This window comes from Triturus cristatus, chromosome 4_2, assembly GCF_964204655.1.
Source record: "Triturus cristatus chromosome 4_2, aTriCri1.1, whole genome shotgun sequence".
Classification (NCBI taxonomy): Eukaryota; Metazoa; Chordata; class Amphibia; order Caudata; family Salamandridae; genus Triturus; species Triturus cristatus.
The window spans coordinates 466,478,751-466,501,175 of NC_140586.1; the positions used below are offsets into that span (position 1 = coordinate 466,478,751).

The window sequence follows — 22,425 nt, forward strand, 5'->3', positions numbered from 1 at the left end:
AATGGCCAGATTTAGATTGTCACATGCAGGACGTGTGTGTCTCCGACATCCTCTTGTAGCATTTCATGCCTTCTCATTTGGGGCATTCTCAGCCCCCACAACACTTCAGTGCCACCACTGTTGTACATGAGTAGGCAACTTCCCCAACATCTGGTTCTGCAGGGGGTGCTTTGCCAGCCACCAGGGACCACAAGCTCTGTCTATCTATGCGGGCTGCAAACCCCAGGCAGCCATGGCACATCATTGACCTTCCACTATCTACATCTTTTCCTTCTGCTGGTCATTTCTTGTGTGCTGTCAGGCTCCTAGGATGAAAAAGTGACACTCAAGAACCCCAGAGGAGGGCCACAATGCTTGTGTTCTATGCCCAATCCACTATGAGCCCCGCCATACACTTTTTAGTGAGAAAATGAATCTGAAGTTAGGGCTGTTCCAGATCTCACAAGGATGTCATCTTCTCACCTAGCAAGCTGTTATTGTCAGTGCCAACAATTTAAAAGTTAAAAACACAACACTATAAAATTCCCAAACTAATTTAGAAAAGTTGGAACAAATGTAATTGGAAATTAAAAACCCCAACCATTATCCAAATAGGTTAAAGGTAGCCAGAGACATATGACTTTGTAAAGTTTTGAAGCAAAAAGTGGAAGAAAAATTTAAACACCAGTTAAAAGTTGCTTTTCCTGGTTGACCATGATCTAGACATAATGTATGGATGACCATGAAGGAGCAGAGGTTGTCCAACCAATTGTGTCATCCTGATAATATTTTTCCTCCTAAATCTGTCACTTTTGTGGGAGTTGAAATCATCCAGTGGGGCAAGGGCCAAGTCTGTGACCGCCAGAAGCCCTTGAACTCAGACACGTCGCCATTGAGCTCCTGCTGAAGCTATTGGTTTTGTCACCAGATGCTCTGAGCAGGACACATCTAGATTTTGTATCTGGCAAGGTTGCTTTGTGGGCAGATAGATTTGCTGTCTTTCCCCGATTCAGATTCAGCTTTGTACTTACTTTTATGGAAGCAGAATCCTCCAGTAGGGCAAGAGTGGAAACTGGGAAGGGTTCTACAAGTGTAGATAGACTCAGGGTGAGGTCCAGCTAAAATATTTTCTGAGTGGCCAAAAGCTCAGAGCAAGAGAACCTGATTTTCTTGCCTGCCTAGGATGCAACCTCCCACGGCACACTTTAACACCATGTCATTGATTTAGAGTTTGTCAGAAGGGGATACCATATCAAATTAGATAGATGTCTAGGTTGCCTTACAATAGGGTCATGGGGATAATGAACTTACAATAAGGTGGATGGGTTATGAACCATGTTAGTGGCAGAATACCCCTTCGACAATCTCTAAATCCTCCTTTTTCAAAGTTCTGGTAAAAGTTCCTACTGGTTATTTGATTAACCCCAGCCTTTCAGGGCAGGCGTCTAAACACCTGGTCTCTCTCCAGCCTTGTCTCCTGAAGACTCCAGTTCTCAGTGATCAACTGGGTCTTCTTGGGATCAGTTCTTCTGCCTTTTGTGTCCTTGAATCAGGCAAACAGTAGGCCAACCATTTGACCCTTGAAGAGACGTTTCAGTCCCTAGGTGCAGGCAAGCAGGATGAGTCTTTGAATCATTGTGTGAACCCTCTTCTTTCAACTGGAGTCTTCTTCCTGAAGGGTCTTCTTCTTCAGATGGAGTCTTCCCATGGCCAGGTGTTTACTAAGAAGACAGTGGAGGTACCAGATTTAGCTGGTGTGCTAATCAGTGATTGGAAAAATTCCACCACCGAATCCTGCTTTTTTTGCAGTCTGTCACCTCTTTATACAGCACTTCCTCTTTGCCTTAATATGCAGTTACTCAAGATCCGTTTCATGGTGGACACATCCAGCTGCTATGAGGCATACCTTTCTTTAGCTACTAAGCTACTCAACCATTTATGTGAGCTATCTTTATACCAAACAGGGGCAAAACAGGTTTCCTGTCCTACTGTGACTAAGGCCTGGCTGTCTGAAAGGGTCCTTGTAATAACAAGGATAAGCCCACCTTGGCACCTCCAAGTCAAAAGCGGTAGTGCTAAATTTGCCTTTTATTCTGCAAACAGTTTGTTTCCACTTCCAGGTAGCTAATCCCTGCCAAGTGGCCAGCAGCTAACACCCATTGACCCTTCCTTGGCTCAGAGACAGGCCATTGTTCTCTTAGGCAGTTTTGTTCATTCTCTCAGCCAATGATGCTTAACCCAACTCTGGATGTGTGGTGAGTGGCAGAACTGACTTTAAGCCAGAATTACATTTTTATAAATTTACTTTTTTGGTTAATTTACTGAATATGTCGTTTCACCTTTTACAAACCAAGCATAATATAACTTTAAAGTATTTTCATAGCCTTTCACTCAATCCATTTTCGTTTTGCTGCATTCAAAGTTGGTAATTATTGATATCTCATTAACCTCTTCAGTGCCCATGACGAGATAGTCTCGTCATGGAGCACGGTTGCGCTGTGCCCATGATGAGACTATCTCGTCATGAACCCCACCCACTAGTGCAACACCCGGCACAGGAGGGGGAAAGGGCGTGGCACTAAAGGGGTTAAGAACTGACATTATTAGAGACTGAACATCTGAAACTAGGCCATGTACCTGGACAGTGTGGGAGATATGTACCAGGAAGTGGCGCAGCGCATCATTAGCCTCCTTCGCTTAACGACATGCTACGCCAGTTCTGAAACACAGGGTTGCAAATATTTACAAGAATGTGATGCAGCCTAACGTTTCCCCCTGCGATAGCGCTAAGTTTAGCAACTTAGCACCAATGCAGGCACCCTTGCACCAGAGTGCAAGGGTGTCTACATGCAGGGGAGTATTGTTCATGTGTAAGAAGGTGTCCCTTCCTGCACATAAACAATCCTAAAATGCCATTCTGTCACTTTCATGTGTGCTGCTTCATGCAGCACACATGAAAGTACAAAATGGCTTTTTTTCCAAAGGTTTGTTTATTTACAGGAAGGGTCACCTTCCTGCACATAAACAAACAATGGCATTCTGCTTTTTCCATGTGTGCTGCACAAGGCAGCACACATGGAAAAAGCAAAAACTAGGAGAAATATGCAATTCTCCTCGTTTCGCCACTTAAGACAGGATTTTCCTGGTCTTAATTTTGGCACTGCCTCCTATGTATACCACCCTTGTACATAGGGGGCAGCGTCAATGTTAGACCTGGCACTTCTTAGCGTGATTACCCCTAACATTTTGCCTCTAACTCTGCTATTTCTTTGACTGACATAGATGCTTTGGACACTTTGCCACTGCTGATCAATGTCAAAGTGTAAGTGTTCCCTATATAAAGTAATGGTTGTTCATGATTTGTATGTTTGCCTTACTAGTAAAGTCCCTAGTACAGTGCACTATGTGTGCCAGGGCTGGTAATGCAAATGCTACAAATGGGCCTGCAGCACTATTTGTGCCACCCACACAAGTAGACTTAAAGAGAGAACTCAGGTCTGCCACTGCAGGGCCTGCGCGTAGTTTGTTAAACTGCCATGTTGTTATGTCAAGTGCATTCTCTTGCCAGACCTTACCCATCCCTTTCTAGGCCCATCAGACACCCCTATGGTAGGTCTAGGGTATCCCCTGGACAGGGTGCTGTGCGTGTGAAAGGTAGCACATGTACTAAGGTGTTTGTCCTGTCCTGACAGTGAAATAATCTCCATTTTGTTTTTCACTGTTGAAAGGCCATCTTGCCCATAGGAAAGAATGGGAAGGCTGTGTGATATGTTTTCCAGCCTATCTTCCCAAAGGCTTAAGATGGAAAGGTGAAGTTTAGTATGCCTGAACTCACAATGTAATAACACATCTTTTTATGTAGGTGGTTTTTGCATTGAGTGTTCAGAAGCCGCTTTTTTAGAAATGGCTGAGTTTTGTGCTCTGACATTTCTGTGTTTCTCTGCCTGGCAGTGGATTGACTGTCTGGATTTGAAAGTGATAGGATCTGGGGAATGTCTTGACCCAGGGGAGGAGGTGAGACAGCAACAGGCTGACATGCATCTGGGGTGCAGGGGGAGGAGAAGCCCCTAGAGGTGAAAAGGCCTGGGTTGCTGCTATAAAAAAATTGGCTCATCTCCTGCCGAGTGATTGAGAATCCAGACCCCGACTAATCAAAGGAAGAAAGGTGTCAATGGCAGGGAGGCACCCAGAAATGGTTTGAACAGGGGTCAGTGCTCCCTGAAGCACAAAGCCTTCAAAGCCATTGAGGGGTATAACTATGAAAGCTGAAGCCCCTGAACTTTGGAGAATGGCTTGATCAAGTGTGAACAAGACTGGAGCTACTTCGTGGTCAAGAGGACCTTTGCCAAGGAAGAAACAACTGAAGAGACTGAAGGATAGGACTGACCCTTGCTGTGTGATCTGGGGCTGGCCTGCAGTTTGCTGTTTCAACCAAGGAAAGGCTAAAGGCACTTTGCTGTGTGCTGTGTCCCCCTACTTGAAGGACTTTGCTGTGTGCTGTGTCCTGAAGTAACTTATCCCCAAGGGCTGGAGGTGAGCTGGCTCCCTGTTCGGAAACACAAGAACACAAAAGTTTCCAGGAGAGTCTCAGCAGCACTGCGTGTGCGTGCTTGTTGCAACCTGAGACCCTCGTAAGAACTGCCCTGTGATCGTAGGCGTCTGGCACCCAAATGAGTCTCAGCAACGCTGTGTGCGTGTGCTTTGTGCAGCCTGAGACCTTCAAGAGGATTGGCCTGTGATCGGGGGCACCTGGAGTCCAAGCAAGGATCAGCGACGCGGTGTGCATGTGCTTTGTGCAGCCTGAACCTCGTTGTGAGGATTGTCCAGTGATCGTGTGCCCCAGAATCCAAGTGAGTCTCCTCGCCGCTGTGTGCAGGTGCGCTGTGCACCGTGAGACCTTCGTGAGGATTTGCCTTGGTATCGTGGACACCGAAATCAAAGTGAGTCTCACTGATGCTGTGTGCGTGTGCATTGTGCACTGTGAGACCTTTGTGAGGATTTGCCTTGTTATCGTGTGCACTGGAATTCAAGTGAGTCTCATCGCCGCTATGTGCGGATGCATTGTGCACCGGGAGACCTTCGTGAGGATTTGCCTTTTTATCGTGTGCACCGGAGTAGAATGAGTCTCAGCGACGCTGTGCACATGATCTACGTGCAGCCTGAGACCTGTGTGTGGAGTGCCCAGTGATCGTGCACCCAGAGTGAAGGAAGACTCAGCGATGTTGTGTGCTTTGTTGCAGCCTGAGATCTTCGTAACTGAAGCGGCCGGGACCGGCAGTCCCGGAGGAGCTGAGTTGCCGGCCCAAGCCGCCATTGCCATTTCACAAAGCTGCATTGGAGGCCCAGCCGCTGGACGAAGAGAGGAGAGTGAGTTTGCATCCCCCAGGTAACGTGTGTCGACTCCTGGGGCAGGGCGCAGGCTCAGATGGAGACGTTCTCGGCCTCTCTCTCGTGTTGGCAGCGCGAGCCTCTGCTTAGGATCCTGTTGCGGCCCGAATTACCAAGAGAGTGGCGGTTCAGGCGCCAGAGTGCGAAACTGCACTTTGGGATTACATCATACTGTGTTGGGGGCAACTGTGAGAGGCTGACTGAAAGCCAGAAGGAGAGGTGGAGAGACCACCTAAGGCCCGGTGATCGGGGCCTGATTGTATTACGCATTATTCCATTTCTGTAGAACGGAGTACCTGACTGTCGTATTACACATTGCATAATTTCTGCATAACGGAGTACCTGATTAGAGTATTATGCATTGCATTATTCCTGCATAACGAACTACCAGATTAGTGTATGACGCATGGAATTTTTATCTGCATAACGAACTACCTGATTGTCGTATGACGCATTGCCTTGTTTCTGCATAACAAACTATCTGATTAGCGTATTGCGCATTACATTATTCCTGCATAACAAATTACCTGATTAGTGTATACGCATTGGCTTATTTTTGCAGAACGACATATCTGGTGGTTGTATTACGCATTGCATTATTTTTTCTTGCAAAGTGCCCGATTGTTGCGTTACGCATTGCATTCTTTTCATTGCAGAATGTCTGATTGCTACGTTACGCATTACAGTATTTTTACATTGCAAAAGTGCCTGATTCTTGCATTACGAACTGTATGACATGATATTAGGAGTACAGGAGAATGTTTAGAAGTGCTCATTGACATCGGCAGAACTTACAAGGGCTGGCTGGCCTACCAATCGGCCAGGAGAAATATTACACAAGCTCATAAGTGGGTTTTATATTGTGTGGTCTTATCGTATATCTTTTTACATAAAGTTTATACTTGTTTTTATAAAACTAGTGTGGAGTCTATTTATGGTGTCAGCATTGGATTATTGTGAGCGTGGTTTCAAATACTTTACACATTTGCCTTGAAGATAAGCCTGGCTGCTCGTGCCAAGCAACTGAGGGGGTGAGTGGGGCTGTCTAAGAAGGTGACCTTCCTTTCCCTGATGTTGGAACCCGGGTCCCTACTTGGCCTAAGGTACCTACTTCAGCCAATCAGGGATCCCGGGTCTAACAGTCAAATACTATGGGTGTTGCGGTGGAATGCCCACCACAATACCCACTGCACGACCCTTTCACGCTAACCACATCGTGAAAGGGGGCCTTATGTACAAGGCAGCGTTAAGCCACGTTAAGTACATACTGCCTTGTACATAAGGCGCAGCCCCTATCACCACCACGACATCTGTAAAAGTGACGTTGCATCTGTAAAAGTGACGTTGTGGTGGCGATAGGGGCTTGCACATATGCCCCTATGTTTTTATTTGCTTCTTATGCAATGAATTATACGGAGAAATGGGATCTCACATCACAAGGCAACATTTTCAATTCAAGCAAAAACATGCAACCAGCAAAGGTCAATGCTCAGCCAGCTGCCATACCCCCTACAATGACACTATTGAGCGAGCTGCTGTTTACTAATGAATCCCGCCCAGTGCCGGTCCATGGGAAAGCCGATTTTCGCTGGCCTCTAAGGGAGAGCAATCAGACCAGAGGCACGCCCCCCTCTCACACACGCTGGTACGGGCATACATAAACCTCCAAACCAATATGATATCGATCTGATTGCTATTTGCTTCTTTTATCTAGGCACTGAGTACCTCATACATCATCACGGTGTTTTTGAAGGAGAGGATTTCAACTATTGTAGATTCGTCATTTTATCAAACAAATACATCTACTGCCAGCAGACAATAAATAAAAAAAAAACATTGCGGCATCACCAAATGGCAGCTTTCTGACATGAAGAAATAACGCATGGGTAAAGCCCAGTGTACAAGATCCATATATTGGACATCAACAGCTACTTTTGTGTTTGGCAATTATGAAAATATAAGCCAGAAAACCTCATACGAAGAAAATATTTATCTTAAGTTTTACAATAAAAAATAAGCAAGCTTAACTTGCAGGAAGAGGAACTGCACAACTTCAGACTCCGAGTTGTGTCGAGGCCTCTGTATGAGGAACCTAAAACCTCCACACTCAAATGGCCTAAAGTTATAACAAATAATCACATTGCATTGCGCTATTCAGGTAAAAGCCAAGTTAAAATCACCAGGCCTGTAGTTAACATTAGTGCAGCAGGGGCAGCAGCGCCGGGGCCCTGGGGAGTCAGGGATCACTATTTACAATGCTGGCTTTGTGGCCAGTGCCACCATTGCCAAAGTACGGCGGGCAGTAAACAGAGACAATGCACACAATTGTTTATGTTCTAAAGAGAGCCCCATTCCTCGTGCTCTCTTTATGCATGTCTGTATCCTCTCAACTTCTATTGTAATCTTCTTTGTAAAGTTAACAAAGGCAAAATTATCCATGCGCCATATTGAAGTACAAGACCATGCTCTCTTTCCCAAAAAATTCTGGATGATTTTCAAAGCTCTACCATATCACTCTGTTGCCCCTTCAGAGTACTCGAAGGCTACCGAGGGCTGGAAACGGCTTGGTCTGTGGAACTTTGAACTGAAGCCCTGATTAGCACTATACTATCTACTTGTGAATGTTGTAAGTGACAGCAAAATGCCAATGCTAATTAAAAAAAATATGCATGTGTACAAAGAGAAACGGAGAAAAGTAGCTGAGAAATTACAAATCTGTAATATGAGACTAAAAAGAACTTCACAGTAAATTAGCGCGGACCAAATAAATACAAAATAAAATTAAATAACAGCACCACCCCAAGGAGTTTCTCTTATCGTACTTGCTTTCCTCGATGAATTTGTTGTACTGCCTGTTACGACATTTCGCTCCAAGCTAAAGGTAGTTCACCTCTTAAATAATATGCACAGTTCTCTTTTGATTGAAATGCATGTGCACGAGATTCTCCTACAGGTTGACTAGCATAAATGAAGAGATGTGTAGCTCAGTGGGGTGTGTATGTTGTGTCACAGGAGCACAGGCCATGTTGCTCAGAATGCCCATCTGGATGGATTTTGAAGAAGGGAGGTGCACATGCTGGTCTGGACATTGTGTTATTCGCGATGCAGCCACGTTCGTTTGGATTTCAAAGTGCTGGAAAGGTCTTTAGGGCGCGTTATTTGAGATTTACTCCTGTATTTGGGTCAATAAAAATAGCCTGCATGATCTTTCAGGGAAGCTTGGATCTAGAAGTTCCAGAAGGTATGGCATTTGACTAAAGGTTCTGGATAGTATAATGATCAATATTTTGAAAGGTAACAGTTTAAAAAATTGACAACGCATTTCACTGATATATGTATTTATATTGGCCTAAATTGCGCCTTTACACCCCCGTACAAACTATCTCTAAGCAAATCTTTCAGAAGCAGGCAACATTCCTCATATCTGCCGTCCACATTTGCCTTAAATCATTCCCAAGGTCCTGCAGATGTCCTTTGATTTTGGAGAAATCAAGCTTCATGGTCCCTTATAAAGCTCCTTGAAATATGTAGTGCCTCAATGTTACGATGGTGCAGTCTACAAATTGCGTAGAAATAAATTAGGACTGGGAATGGGAGTTGTCTCCCTATAAAAATGAACTACAGTGAGAAACTGCCACCACATGGCTCCAAAGTTTACTGCTGCCATTGAGAGAAGGTGTGGAACGGTACTAGGGGGCATATTAGCAAGGGCTGGCGATACAATTATCGCCTCTTTAGCGTCCGTTTTTGGGCGAAAAGCTGCGATAATTATATCGCAATATCATCAAGGACACGCTAGCGCGTGTTTCCTTGATGTAGAGCCCGTTTTTTCACAGCCTCGCATCGCTAATGAGATGCAAAAAAGGCGTGGCTGTGAAAACAACACATGTTAATATCGTGAAGGCAGCTTCGCGATATTAACAAGGAAGTGCAGCGATAAAAAAAATCGCGCTACCTCACCCTTAACTCAGGAATTTAACACCTGTTAAATTCCTGACTAAGGCATACTTTTAATGGGATATGGATTATGCTGATAGGACCACAGGTTCCTATCAGCAATGTTATCGCTGTTTTCAATGGAACATCGCTGGAAAACCAGCGATGTTCCATTGAAAACACAGCTATCGCTGAAATATTATGGCCATAGCGCTATGAGTTGTAAATATATCATTATCATGGCGATAATATTCAGCGATAGCTGGCGATAATTTTTCTATCGCTATGAACCGCCAGCGATAATTATCGCTGGCCGTTGATAATATGCCCCTAGATACCTAAACTTTTACCTTCCTAGTTTCACATCCCAACCGTATTTTTTACGTTCAGTTTTAGTGATCTAATGAATAACATGCTTCCTTTGCAGCCTGTCGACATGGACAGTCATATTAAATGTGCATTTTGGAGATACTCACCAGACACCATGGATGGCGATTGGTCTACAGAAGGTTGTGAGCTTATATTCTCCAACGCCAGCCATACGTCATGCAAATGCAATCATCTTACCCATTTTGCTATTTTGATGTCCTCTGGTCGCAAGCTTGTAAGTACTGTTTTTTCAAGTATTTCAATGGAAGGTTTATGTTATCATTGTCCAAAACAATATTGTCATCCGCATCCCACTGCTCATTAGCTACTTGGAAAGATTAGACACAGCAGAAGTTCTATCCAGAAAAACGTGCACACTTCCACTATAATTGAATTTTAATTTGGCAATTACCTGAAATTTGCTAGATTTAAAGATGTTCATGTTTCATGAAAATTAATAGTCATGAGGGAGTTATTTATAAATGCTTATGGCAAGTCACAAATATCATGCAATCCGGTGTAAATTGTTGATTTTTTTATCTGCTTCCCAGCACGCAACTTGCCTAAAAGCAATGCAAAGTAGCACATTATACTGCTTTGAGTTCCTTCGTGCCAAGCGGGCATCCAGTGGTAAGGCCCTGCATATTAACAATGGTGAATAGAACTTTACCCCAAATTATTATGCTTCCACAAAACAGGTGCAAACTAGGAGAAATGTTTCTATTTTTTCAAACTTTGTGTGCTGCATTACATAGCACACTGCAAAGCGGGCCATTTTAAAAGTGTGTCAAAGCATGGTATTTTGTACTGAAAGTGTACCCTTCCAGTGCAAAACCTATGGTAGGCTCATGGACTAAAGTGCAAACGTGTTTGTGTTTGGTGCTAGATAGCCTGCTTGTGTGTTAGTGATTGGTAGGAGATCAGCAGCATCACATCTTTGTAGATATGGCAAGGTCCTGATCTCTCCCTTTACACAGCACAGCAACTTTTTGACCTGCATTGCATGAAATTAGAGTAAACGTATCCCACATTTTGCCATCATTATATTTGATGAACAAAGGTCCAACCAAAAAGGTAAACATTAATTGAAAATACCCTAAAATTCACACCTAAATGAAAGTAATTTAAGAACCTTGTAATAGGCCACTGACAGCATGCACAAAAAATCATTTATATGATTAAGGGAATGAGACATCAGACATCGAGGTCACAATCTAGTATTTCTTTTGCCATTTTTAAAATGTTTCCTGTTTGAAGGGACTACACATTTTGGACATATTAAATGGGCAATATTTGACAACAATGCAAACCAAATACATTAGCATTTATTATAACCAATGTTGTTGTGTTATATTATGTTATGTTTATGTGCATTTGTATACTGCACTATTGCCCATGAGGGAATGCTGGCACTGAGTAGGTGTGTGCCTAGCCCTACCCATAGTAGGATGGTTAATTGAAAAGCATGGTCTTCACCTTCCTGTGGAATTCAGGAAGAGAGGACGAGGCTCTGATGTGCAGTGTGAGGCCACTTCAAGCTTTAAGAGGGATGTAAGCGAGCACCCAACCACCTGATCTGGTGCTGTGTTAGTAATGGGGTTTAAGGTTGGCTAGGTTATGCACCTAAGCCAGGCAGAACCCACATTTCTAGTCAGGGTAAGGGAGTTACACACCCAAGACGACCCTTGCCCACTCTCTTGGTAGCTTTGCAGAGCATCAGCAAAACAACAAGAGAGAGAGGGCAAAGCGATAGGAGCCACTCTTAGTCCTCATGAACTGTCTATATCAAACAACAAAAGAGTGTATCCGTTCTGAAGAAAAGAAGAGTTTATGAAAAGAGTCACTCTAGTTAAAAAGAAGAACCCTCACTCACCAACCTAGTGGGTGACATGCTTCATCATAGGGTTCCCACCAGAGATGCCGACTACATCTAAGGTGTGCTACAAGGCCTGATTACAGCGGAGCAGGTTGTTTTTGTGACACTAGTGAGTGTAATAAGTGCAGAAAGTGATTTAAAATGTGCCGCTGTTTCATCCAGAAAGATTTTTAATGGTAGAAAACTTGGCACTGTTAAAAATAAGGGAGTCAGATATCCCTAACTGGTTTTAATTGCAGAACCATCCTAAAATGAGAAAAAACGTTTGGTCAACATGTTTAATCAAGATGCTGACGGATAAGGCAGACTGTGCATATTAAAGTGAATACTAGCTTATAAGATCATGAAGGAACACAGGGCTCATGTTAAAAATTGAGTAACACCGCTCCTTGGGTTCTGATGGGTGGCGGGACTCCTAATCAAAATCTGTGAGGAAATTAACGGAGGACAAAAGCATTACATTTACAAAGCCTATAAGGATGCACATTATTAAATTATGTCAACCGTCGCAAAACCAGAGCTCACTTACTTAGCAAGAGTCAACCGCCTGCGTGGTACCTGTACGATCCCAACCGACCCGGAGATGTTAAAGGCACCTATGCAGGAGTTTAAGTAGCGAGTGTTTGCCCGGGAAAGATGTTGTCATGCCGCATTTCCGCATCACGTGACCACCCAGCGTCATGTGGCCTACGTAACTGATGCCACAGAAGTTGAAGAGTCACACAGAAGGCTGCAACGCTAACCTTCCTTGCCGTTTGTAAAGTACAAAAAACGTAACTTTATTTGATAGTTTCAAAAGTACAATTCCAGTATTTGTAGCACATCATTTTTGAGCCCTCGGTAATTTGATAAATATAGTCTCTATGCGGGGTCCTAATTATGATGAACTAAACGTGCGATGGTATGAGATATTGTATGAAAAATGATTATAGTATTAATTGATACAGCTTAGGGTTCAGTTATGAGGCGTTAATAACTGAAGGAAGTTCATGTGTAATAAGTTTATCACTGAGTTATGAACAATCACTTAATCTCGGGCGCATCTGTCATTGAGGCTGCTAGAAGATTGAATCAGGACAATAGGTGAGCAGAGTCATATATACTAGTCACCCGTAATTCCTAATTAGACATCCTCCTTTACCTCCTGCCTTGATAGTTAGGTACACAGTACACAATACACACTAATGAGTGCAGTTTACTATAGGTACAACACCGTCAGGGATGTTAAATTAACATTTACTCTCCACCCCTTAATATCAGGCCCCTTAGATATCAGGTCGCGTTACAGTACATCTCTCACGCACAATCTTTGTACTGGGTTGCATCTATTTGGGAGTTGTGCAGTGACTTTTCAAAGGGGTTATGGCTATGCCCAGGCCCATTTCAGCCCCCTATTTGGGTAGTGCATTGAGATGTTCCCTTAAGCTATATCAATAAATACTATATTTTTCTTATACGATACCTCATACCATCGCACAATTAATTCATCATAATTAGGACCCCGCACAGAGACTATATTTATCAAATTACAGAGGGCTCTAAAATGATGTGCTATCAATACTGGAATTATACTTTTGAAACTATCAAATAAAGTTTTGTTTTTTGTACTTTATAAACGGCACGGAAGGTTAGCATTGCAGCTTTCTGTGTGACTCTTCAACTTCTGTGGCGTCAGTTACGTAGGCCACATGACCCTGGGAGGTCACGTGATGCGGAAATGCGGCATGACATAGGAAAACATCTTTCCCGGGCAAACACTTGCTACCTAAAATCCCGCATAAGTGCCTTTAACATCTCAGGGTCGGTTGGGATCGTGCAGGTACCACACGGGCAGTTGACTCTTGCTAAGTAAGTGAGCTGGTGACGAGTGTGCGGTGGGAGATGGTGTCGAAGGCTGCTGATAGGTTGAGTAGGATCAGAGCTGCAGAGTGGTCTTGGTCCTGGAGGGTGTGGATGTTGTCTATGGCAGAGAGTACGATGGTCTCAGTGCTGTGGTTGCTTCGGAATCCAGATTGGGACCGGTCGACAATGGCGTTGTCTTCGATGAATCTTGTCAGTTCTCCGTTGACGGTTTTCTCTGCCACTTTGGCCACAAAGAAGAGGAGCGAGATGTGCCGGTAGTTCTTGAGGTCCGTGGGGTCAGCTGAGAGTTTCTGGAGCATTTCCAGTCGTCTGGGAAGGTGCCTCTTTTGAAGGTGGTGTTCATGGCAGGGGCGTAACACAGGCCTCCGCATCCCCCGTGGTCCGGGGGGGCCCCCCGATCTGCACGGGGCCCCCTCGGCACAGTACATCTGCCTGTGCGCTCCCGAATAAATCCTGAGGGGGACCCCTCTGTGTATATTGCAGGGGGGCCCCTTGAACTTTCGTTAAACCACTGGTTCATGGTGCATTATTCTTCGGGTGCGATGGCGGTGGCGGCTCTATGGTAGATGTGTGGAGAGCAGGGGTCAGTCGAGGCCTCAGAGTGGATGCCTTTCATGGTTGAGGCGGTGTCTTCTGCCGTGATTGGCATCCAGGTAGAGATGATGGGTTGGCTGATGTGTTTAGGGGGCCGGCCGGCTGAGGCTGGCTGAGGCGTCCGGTGGATGGTCAACAAAGATGTCGTAGAGGGTTTTGAATATAATTTGTGTCAAGATGGAAGTAATATGAATCACATTGTGTTGGTCATGATAGTTGGTGGAAGTAGGTTCCAAGCTTATCGCAGAGGTCTTGGCATGGGGTGATGTCTGTGGCTTCGCTGCCGGGGTTGGTGAGTTGCTGGATGACACTGAAGAGTTCCTTGGAATTGCTGGAGTTGGCGTGGATTTTGTTGTGAATGAAAGTCCTTTTGCTGGTTCTGACTCAGTTGTGGTAGTCTGCCATGGACTGCTTGTAGGTGGTGTAGTTTCCAGGTGTCTTGTTGTTTCTCCAGATTTTCTCTAGGTATCTGCAGGTGCGTCTGGCATCTCGGAGATCGGTGGTGAACCAAGCAGCTTTCCTGGGGCGCCGTTTGTCGGTGGTTGCATAGCGGGGCAAGCTTGTCTGCGGCGTTGGAGATCTACATGTGGAAATCCCAGGCTGCTAGGTTGGTGTCGGATGTCAGGGTTTGGTTGTCTCGGATAAGGGTGGAGTTGAGTTGTTAATCAGTGACTTTGCTCCAGTTCCTTCGTGGTGGGCGTGGGGCTGGTTTGGGTGGCTTGGGTTTGTCGACAAGGAAGTGTACGCAGTGGTGGTTGGTCCATGGGGGTTGTGCTGTGTGGCTGAAGTGAACGCTGTTTCCTGCTGTGAAGATGGGATCAAGGGTGTGTCCTGCCCTGTGGGTTGGTGTGGTGACGAGTTGTTTGAGTCCGATTTTGGCGAGGTGGTCATGAAGGGTGGTGGAGTTGGGGTTGCTTGGGTTGGCGAGGTGGAAGTTCAGGTCTCCGATGAGTATGTAGTTCATTGAGGCGATGGCTTCGGGTGCGATCAGGTCGGTGATCGCGGGGTGTGGAGTTGGGGCTGGTCTGGATCTGGAAGTGCAGGTGTTCAGCGGAGGGGAAGGTTTTGCTGGAGGTGGTGAGGCGGAGGGTGTTCTTGTGCGCGATGGCTAGACCCCCTCCCAGGTGGGGGGCGGTCCTTCCTCTGGATCTTATATCCATCCGGGATGGTGGTGTTGATGTCGGGGCGGAGGAGGCATTGGTCCAGGTCTCCGTGAAGAAAGCGATGTCGGGCGAGAGAGAGCCTAGCAGGTTCCAGATCTCCACGGTGTGTTTGTGAATTGAGGGCACGTTGAGAAGGATGCATCTTAGGGTATCGCAGGTGTCTGCGTTGGTGGTGTTGGTGGCCGGGGTGGTGGTGAAGGTCTGACGGCCGTGGAGACAGGAGAACGGGCTGTGGGTTGTGATTGGCGTGGCCTGTTGGCAGTCTCTGAGTCTTCCGGGTTTGAGTGCGTGGAGGGTGGCTGTGCTGTAACGATGGATGGTAGGAGATCCAGGCCCCCTGGCGCTGGTGTTGGTTGGATCGCGGACGGGGCGCAGACGGGGCGCAGACGGGCTTGCCTTCGGCATGCCAGCGGCGTGCCCACAGTGCGCGTCCGATGCGCAACTGTACAACTGTCGCAATTAGATAGGGAAGGGGGGAGGGACGTACAGCTGGGAGGTGGAGACAGTCAGGTGGGAGGGGCTGCGGGGGCAGAGGCGGCAGCAGAAAACGGGGACCCAATGGAGAATTGAGCATAGGGAATTCATTGGAAGTATTGGACAACCTCAAGAAAGGGAGTTGGATAGGAAATTGGAAATGACGGCCTTCATGTTACTCTGGCATGAATGTCTAAGTGGGGAGTTACTGACCAATATTCTTGGTCTTATGCTGCCCAATGATAAATGGTAATGTTTACTGAGACCCAGAAGGGGGATTACATAGCTCCAAGAGAGGGGAGTTAGCCTTTTGGGATATTAGCCCCTCAATCCACAGACTACAGTCTGTTGCTCTCGCTCTTATTGCATCTTCACCTTTGAGCCAATGCTTAATTTTCACAGGTTTCCAGTGCATTTTTCTATCCGGTAGTTCACACAACTATTAGAATGTTGTTGGTATGCCACTTATGGAAAGTGATATTAATTTTTATTTGGAGAGTTTCGTTCAACCACTGCATGATTCTTCTATCACATTCTGATTTTTTTGGCTGCAATTTCCCTAGCAACATTTCACATTGCATCATGGTTTTCATTGTTCTTAATGATTTGAAGGAGTGTTGGAATTGGGGGTCTCTAGTTGGCAATGGTTTGCACCTTTGTCCACGTAGGGACCCTTTTTCCTAGACAGGGTAAGCAAGATACACTTCTAAAATAACTCCTGCTCACCCCCTGGGTAGCTTGGCACGAGAACACAGGTTTATCTCAGAAAACACTACAAATGGATAGCACACCATTTTAGAAAAATTAGTAATCTTTATGTAGACAAAACAAGACCAAAACGAAAAAAATCTAACTCATAAAATTCAAAATATAACTTTTAGAAGGTAAAACAGTTCTGTCCATAGCAAACTATAGATACGACACATTCAACACAAAATACCTTGGATGCATCACTATCATAAACAAAAATAGCCACAGGGAAGGTGATGCATCAGTTTCTTACTCCCAAGGAAGGTGATACGTTGGTTTGTTAGTGCAACGCAGGAAAGGTGATAGGTCGGATCCTTACTAAAGGGGAGGTGATGCATCGGTGTCTTACTGTGCGAGGAGGTGATGCATTGGTTTCTTACTGCGGCCCGGCGATCTTGTAGACTTGGCAACGCGGTGCGATGCGTGAAGATTGGGGATGCGTCGGGACTCGATGCAGTGGCAATAGCGCTGCGTTGGCCTCTCTAGCCACGGTCCCAAGATGAGTTGGTTTTTGCGGCGATGTGTTGAAAATGGGGTGAGGGTGTGTCGTTCTTCTCATCATTGCATCTCTTTTCCAGTTGCCAGCAGCAGCAAAAACATCCAGATGCCCTACACTGCAACAGGCACCTCTTGGCAGGTCAAAACCCCCTGCAAGGATGTTCAGGGGAGTTGGTAGTGAAGTCTTTGTGTCCCCAAGACTATAGAACAGGAGGAAAGCAATGCTTCAGGCCCCTGGAGATCTTCAAGCAGGATGCACCGCACAGGGCAACGTCTTTATCCTCTCCACGGCAGAAACAGCCACTGCAGGCCAACCCCAGACAGCACATAGCAAAGGGGCAGTACTTCTCCTTTAGTTTTTCCAGCTCTTATCCTTGGCAGAGGTTCCTCTTGAGTCCAGGTGTATTCAAAATGTCTGGGGTCTGGGCACAAATATTTATACAGCATTTCTCTTTGTTCGCTTGCGGCAGAGAGGCTCTGTGTTCAGTCAAAATCTGCTGTGTCCTCTCTGGGACTGCTTTCTGGAGGTGGAGGCAGCATTGTCTAAGGCAGACCAGGTCCATTCAGGTGCAAGGGAATCTCCTCCCCCTACTCTAAATGCACAGTAGGTGTGTTCAGCCCAGCCCTGACTCATTCAGGAAAGGCAGGACAAACATGAACCCCCCCAGTGGCTGTCTCAGAGAATGCACATCCCCAGCCCCTGTAACTCCAAAGCCAGACAATCAATCTACAAACCAGCAGAGGCACCTAGGATGGCTAAGCAAGGAAAAACCTACTTTCTAAAAGTGGTATTTTCAAACACACATTATACATCTTTTCTTAAATAATCATTTTTATATTCTAAGTACAGGCATAATAAATTCCATCTTTCTATCTTGTACCAATTGGAAGTTATACTTATAAGATGTTATAAATTAACCCCCATTCTATCCTATGAAACTCATAGCCTTTCAGTGGGGAAAAACAGTAAGGAAAGTGTTGGATAGCGGAGGGGTAAAACTTACTATTCCCACTCCAGGGAGTGCAACAGTAGGGAAAGTGTTGGATAGCGGAGGGGTAAAAATTACTATTCTCACTCCAGGTAGCGCAACAGTAGGGAAAGTGTTGGATAGCGGAGAGGAATAATTTACTATTTCCACTACAGTAAGAGCAACAGTAGAGAACATGTTGGATAGCGTAGGGATAAAAATTACTATTCCCACTCCAGCAAGTGCAAAAGTAGGGAAAGTGTTGGATAGTAGAGGGGAATAATTTACTATTCCCACTCCGATGAGTGCAACAGTAGGAAAAGTGTTTGATAGCGAAGGGGATAAAATTACTATTCCCAGTCAATGGAGTGCAACAGTAGGGAAAGTGTTGGATAGCGGAGGGGTAAAAATTACTATTCCCACTCCACCGAGTACAACAGTAGGGAAAGTGTTGGACAGCGTAGGGGTAAAAATTACTATTCCCACTCCAGCGAGTGCAACAGTAGGGAAAGTGTTGGATAGCGGAGGGGAATAATTTACAATTCCCACTCCAATGAGTGGAACAGTAGGGAAAGTGTTTGATAGCAAAGGGGAAACTTACTATTCCCACTCCAGCGGGTGCAACAGTAGGAATAGTGTTGGATAGCAGAGACATAAAAATGACTATTCCCACTCCAGCGAGTGCAACAGTAGGTAAAGTGTTGGATAGTGTAGTGGTAAAAATTACTATTCCCACTCCAGAGAGTGCAACAGTAGGGAAAGTGTTGGATAGCGGAGGGAAATAATTTACTATTCCCACTGCAGCAAGTGCAACAGTAGGGAAAGTGTTGGATAGCAGAGGGGATAAAATTACTATTTCGACTCCAGGGAGTGCAACAGTAAGGAAAATGTTGGGTTGCGGAGGGGTAAAAATTCATATTCCCACTCCAGCAAGTGCAACAGTAGGAAAAGTGTTGGCTAGCGGGGGGAATAATTTACTATTCCCCCTCCAGTAAGTGCAACAGTAGGGAAAGTGTTGGATAGCGGAGGGATAAAAATTACTATTCCCACTCCAGCGAGTGCAACAATAGGGAAAGTGCTAGATAGCGGAGGGGAATAAATTACTATGCCCAACTCCAATGAGTGCAACAGTAGGGAAAGTGTTGATAGCAGAGGGGATAAAACCGAACATTACAGCTATTGAACCTAAATCCACAAACAAAATAAAAACAATCCAATTACTAAAAATATTTATCATATAATAAATGAATATTAATGATCAACTAATGATTAATTTGATCAAACTAAATTACTTTCCACCCTCTACACCAATAAACACCAGAATACACACCTAGAAATATTTACACAATTTCCGTAAGTAATTTTACATTAATACATGAATAACAATTAAGAACAAATCATTAATTAATTTTAATACATTTTCTTCCCAACATTTACAGCTATAAACGCCACAACTCACACATCAAATGTATTACACTAGTAGCATATTTAATATTTAATTATCATTAGTTAACAAATAATTAATTAATTATAAATAATGTACCTACCACCATATTCCCCTATAAATGACACCACCAATTTCATAAAACATGATACAATTAACATAACAATTAACAAGCAAAATCAATTCACACAGTTAAAATAACATTAAATAAATATTATAGTATGAATATTAAAAAATGTATTAAAATTATATCACTTTCCAACCAACTCTCCTATCAATCCACAACGCAGTCCTAAAAAATGACACAATTAACATAATTACCAATTAATTAATAATAATTCATAACTAATTAATAAATAATTAATAATGCATTAATTCCCACAATAAACAATATAATAATCCACATTTTGTAAAGCGCTAACAATCACCCGTAAGGGTCTCTAGGCGCTGGGGGCCATCGGGGAGATTAAGCAAGTTATTGCCCAGAGTCACATGGTGCTGGGCTAATCTGCCGCCGGCGCCGATGATCGAACCGTGATCCCCAGATTACGGAGTCAGTCGCCGTGGCCGCGGTGTCACACCTCTTCCCTGCTGTGCCACACCTCTTCCCTTCCTTTAAATTAATAAACTTATTATAATTAAATTACTTCCCACCCTATTCCCCTATAAAGCCACAACCCGCTACAGAACTAAAACACCAAATTTACTTAAAATAAAAATAATAACTTCTAAAAATGTAACACATATATTAAAAAACAATTGCAATACGTAGACAAAAAATAGAACACATACATTTAAAATACATACTAAAATACATTACACTAACTAAAAAAACAATATTTTTAAGAACTATATTTTTGCAAACAATATTAATGACTTCGATATTTTTTATAACAATATTAATGACTTCGATATTGTTAAAAAAGATATTACTTATTTTAGACTCGATATTCTTGGCCACGATATTCTGACAGTCGATATTTTTGTAACACAATATTTTGCACTCGATATTAGTGCAAGTTGGGAAAAAAATCGATATTCGGACTGTTTACCATTTGATTTACAGGCCCTGGGAACACACAGTGCACTGTACTAGGGTCTTAGTAGTAAATCAAATGTCAATATTGGAAACTTCGATTCATAAACACAATTTACAGGGAGAGCATATGCACTTTAGAGCTGATCAGCAGTGGTAAAAGGCCCAAAGTCATAAAACCAACAAAAACAAGTCAGAAAGAGGAGGCCAAAAAGGAAAAAGTCTGGGGATAAACCCACTGAAAAAAACAGGTCTAACAAGGAGAATGCATGATGTGTGATACATAAACAAATAAATCTGACTGTGGAACCTTCTATTTGCCAGCACCTAACCTGTTATTCCTCCATCAATCTTTTCCCTACTGTACTCACTGGGGTCTGTGTGCACACAGAATGGCACCCACCGCCACAATGCTTGTTCCCTCAGGAATCTAATCACTTAAAACACAAGCACAGGTGAACCACATAACAGAACTTAATCAAAAGAGACAATTATAAAGTCCATATCCAATATAGAAGTTCTTCAATTTGTTCTTGTATTCCATTTTCATTTCCAGTAGATAAAATATAGAGTCAATTTTTATGACTCTACACACAGTACTGCATGATGGGTGATGTTCTTCTTAGAAATGTTCTCCACTATACAGAAGACCTAATTGTGCATTACCCAGACTAATCTCCATTATTTTCCAACCAGAATTGCTGGAACCCTGGATCCAAGTAATTCTGGGGCTTGGGGGTAGCAAATAATTATGATTACAAATTTAGGAGGAATAGCAACCTTGAATCAGTCAGTCAATGTTGATTTTCGTATGGTTTTCATCTGGTGTTTCACACCAAAATGTCTGCTGATTCCAGCAGCCAAATATTTGTTTGAAACTCCAGAACTTGTGATCCCATTGGGGGTAGCAACTCCTGTTACTTGCTCGATCACGATTAGCGGTGGCAATTGTAATGATGCCCAAGTTGTTTGATCATTCATTCGCTATCATGTGATACCTTACATTTCCTGAAATAGTATTCAATGGAGACTAATAATATACATAAATGAAGAGTCGCATTGATTTTAACATTGTTTTGCATACCGTTGGCCATGCCAATGAATGATTTGTTCTTCATTTAATGAAATTTAACAAAAACTGATGAAAGCGCTATGTATCTTTGAATTGAGTATTTTTACTTGTGCATATGTGTATTGATTGTTTTTAACCAAATAAGACATTGTTATGGAATAACTCGAACAAATACGAGAATAGCAGGGTCTGTCTAGAAAATATTTTAAGATATTTTCAGAAGTCTTAGTATACCCTATAAGCTTGTTGTGGAAATGTCATTAAAGCCTCTTTTAAGCCAAAGCAACACATATGTAAAGAATGTACTCCTTCTGCTTACTCATTTAAACGCACGGCACGGGGGACTCTCAAACTCTTTCCCTTACAGCACGACAAACATTTTGAGCAAAAATGAGTCCAGAAGGACAGCTGGGAAGCAATGATTTCACCAGGAATTCCCCTGAAGAAAAAAACTGAACAAAGATTTGAACCTTTGCCAACCGAAAGGATCGGGTCATGAATTTAAAAGGAACACATTATGAACAAACAGTCTGGCAGTTCGGAGACCTGTTTCCGAGCTACTGTTAAAATAATAGGCCATTTCCTCTTCAGGAAAAAACGAAAGTTACCAGGTTGGGAGACTCCAATAAAAAGCTGCCTATTAAAATAAACCCTATAAAATCATACTGAACAGGAACAAAACAGCCATGAGAAATGGAAAATCAATTCACCCAGCAGTTAATGTAGGCGAGTACAACTCTTAAATAGAAAAATGCCATATTTTTACCTTGAACTACTCAAAAACAACTGTTTGAACAATAAAAATGACTTAAGCTTATTTTATTTTCGCAATTTTTCCTTAAAGGAGTTTACCTTACGTTGTTCGATTTCTATCCTTAGGGAAATATAACATAAATATCAAATGTTAAATTCCATTAAAGGGTTCTCTTTAACTTGCTTAAAAGCAGTGCTTACTAAATTCAGATTTTCTGTACAGATACTTTTTAGATGTTCAACCAGTGGCGGCTGGTGACAT

General features: G+C 43.6%; 1 protein-coding gene across 1 annotated transcript in view; it reads left to right on the forward strand.

Annotated features, from left to right (window-relative positions):
- ADGRL4 (adhesion G protein-coupled receptor L4) overlaps window positions 1-22,425 on the forward strand; it is a 560,895-nt gene that overhangs the window by 290,160 nt on the left and 248,310 nt on the right. The window contains exon 10 of the mRNA XM_085601960.1: window positions 9,731-9,907. Coding sequence (XP_085458086.1) covers window positions 9,731-9,907 — 177 coding nt within the window. The remainder of the gene's footprint in view (window positions 1-9,730; window positions 9,908-22,425) is intronic.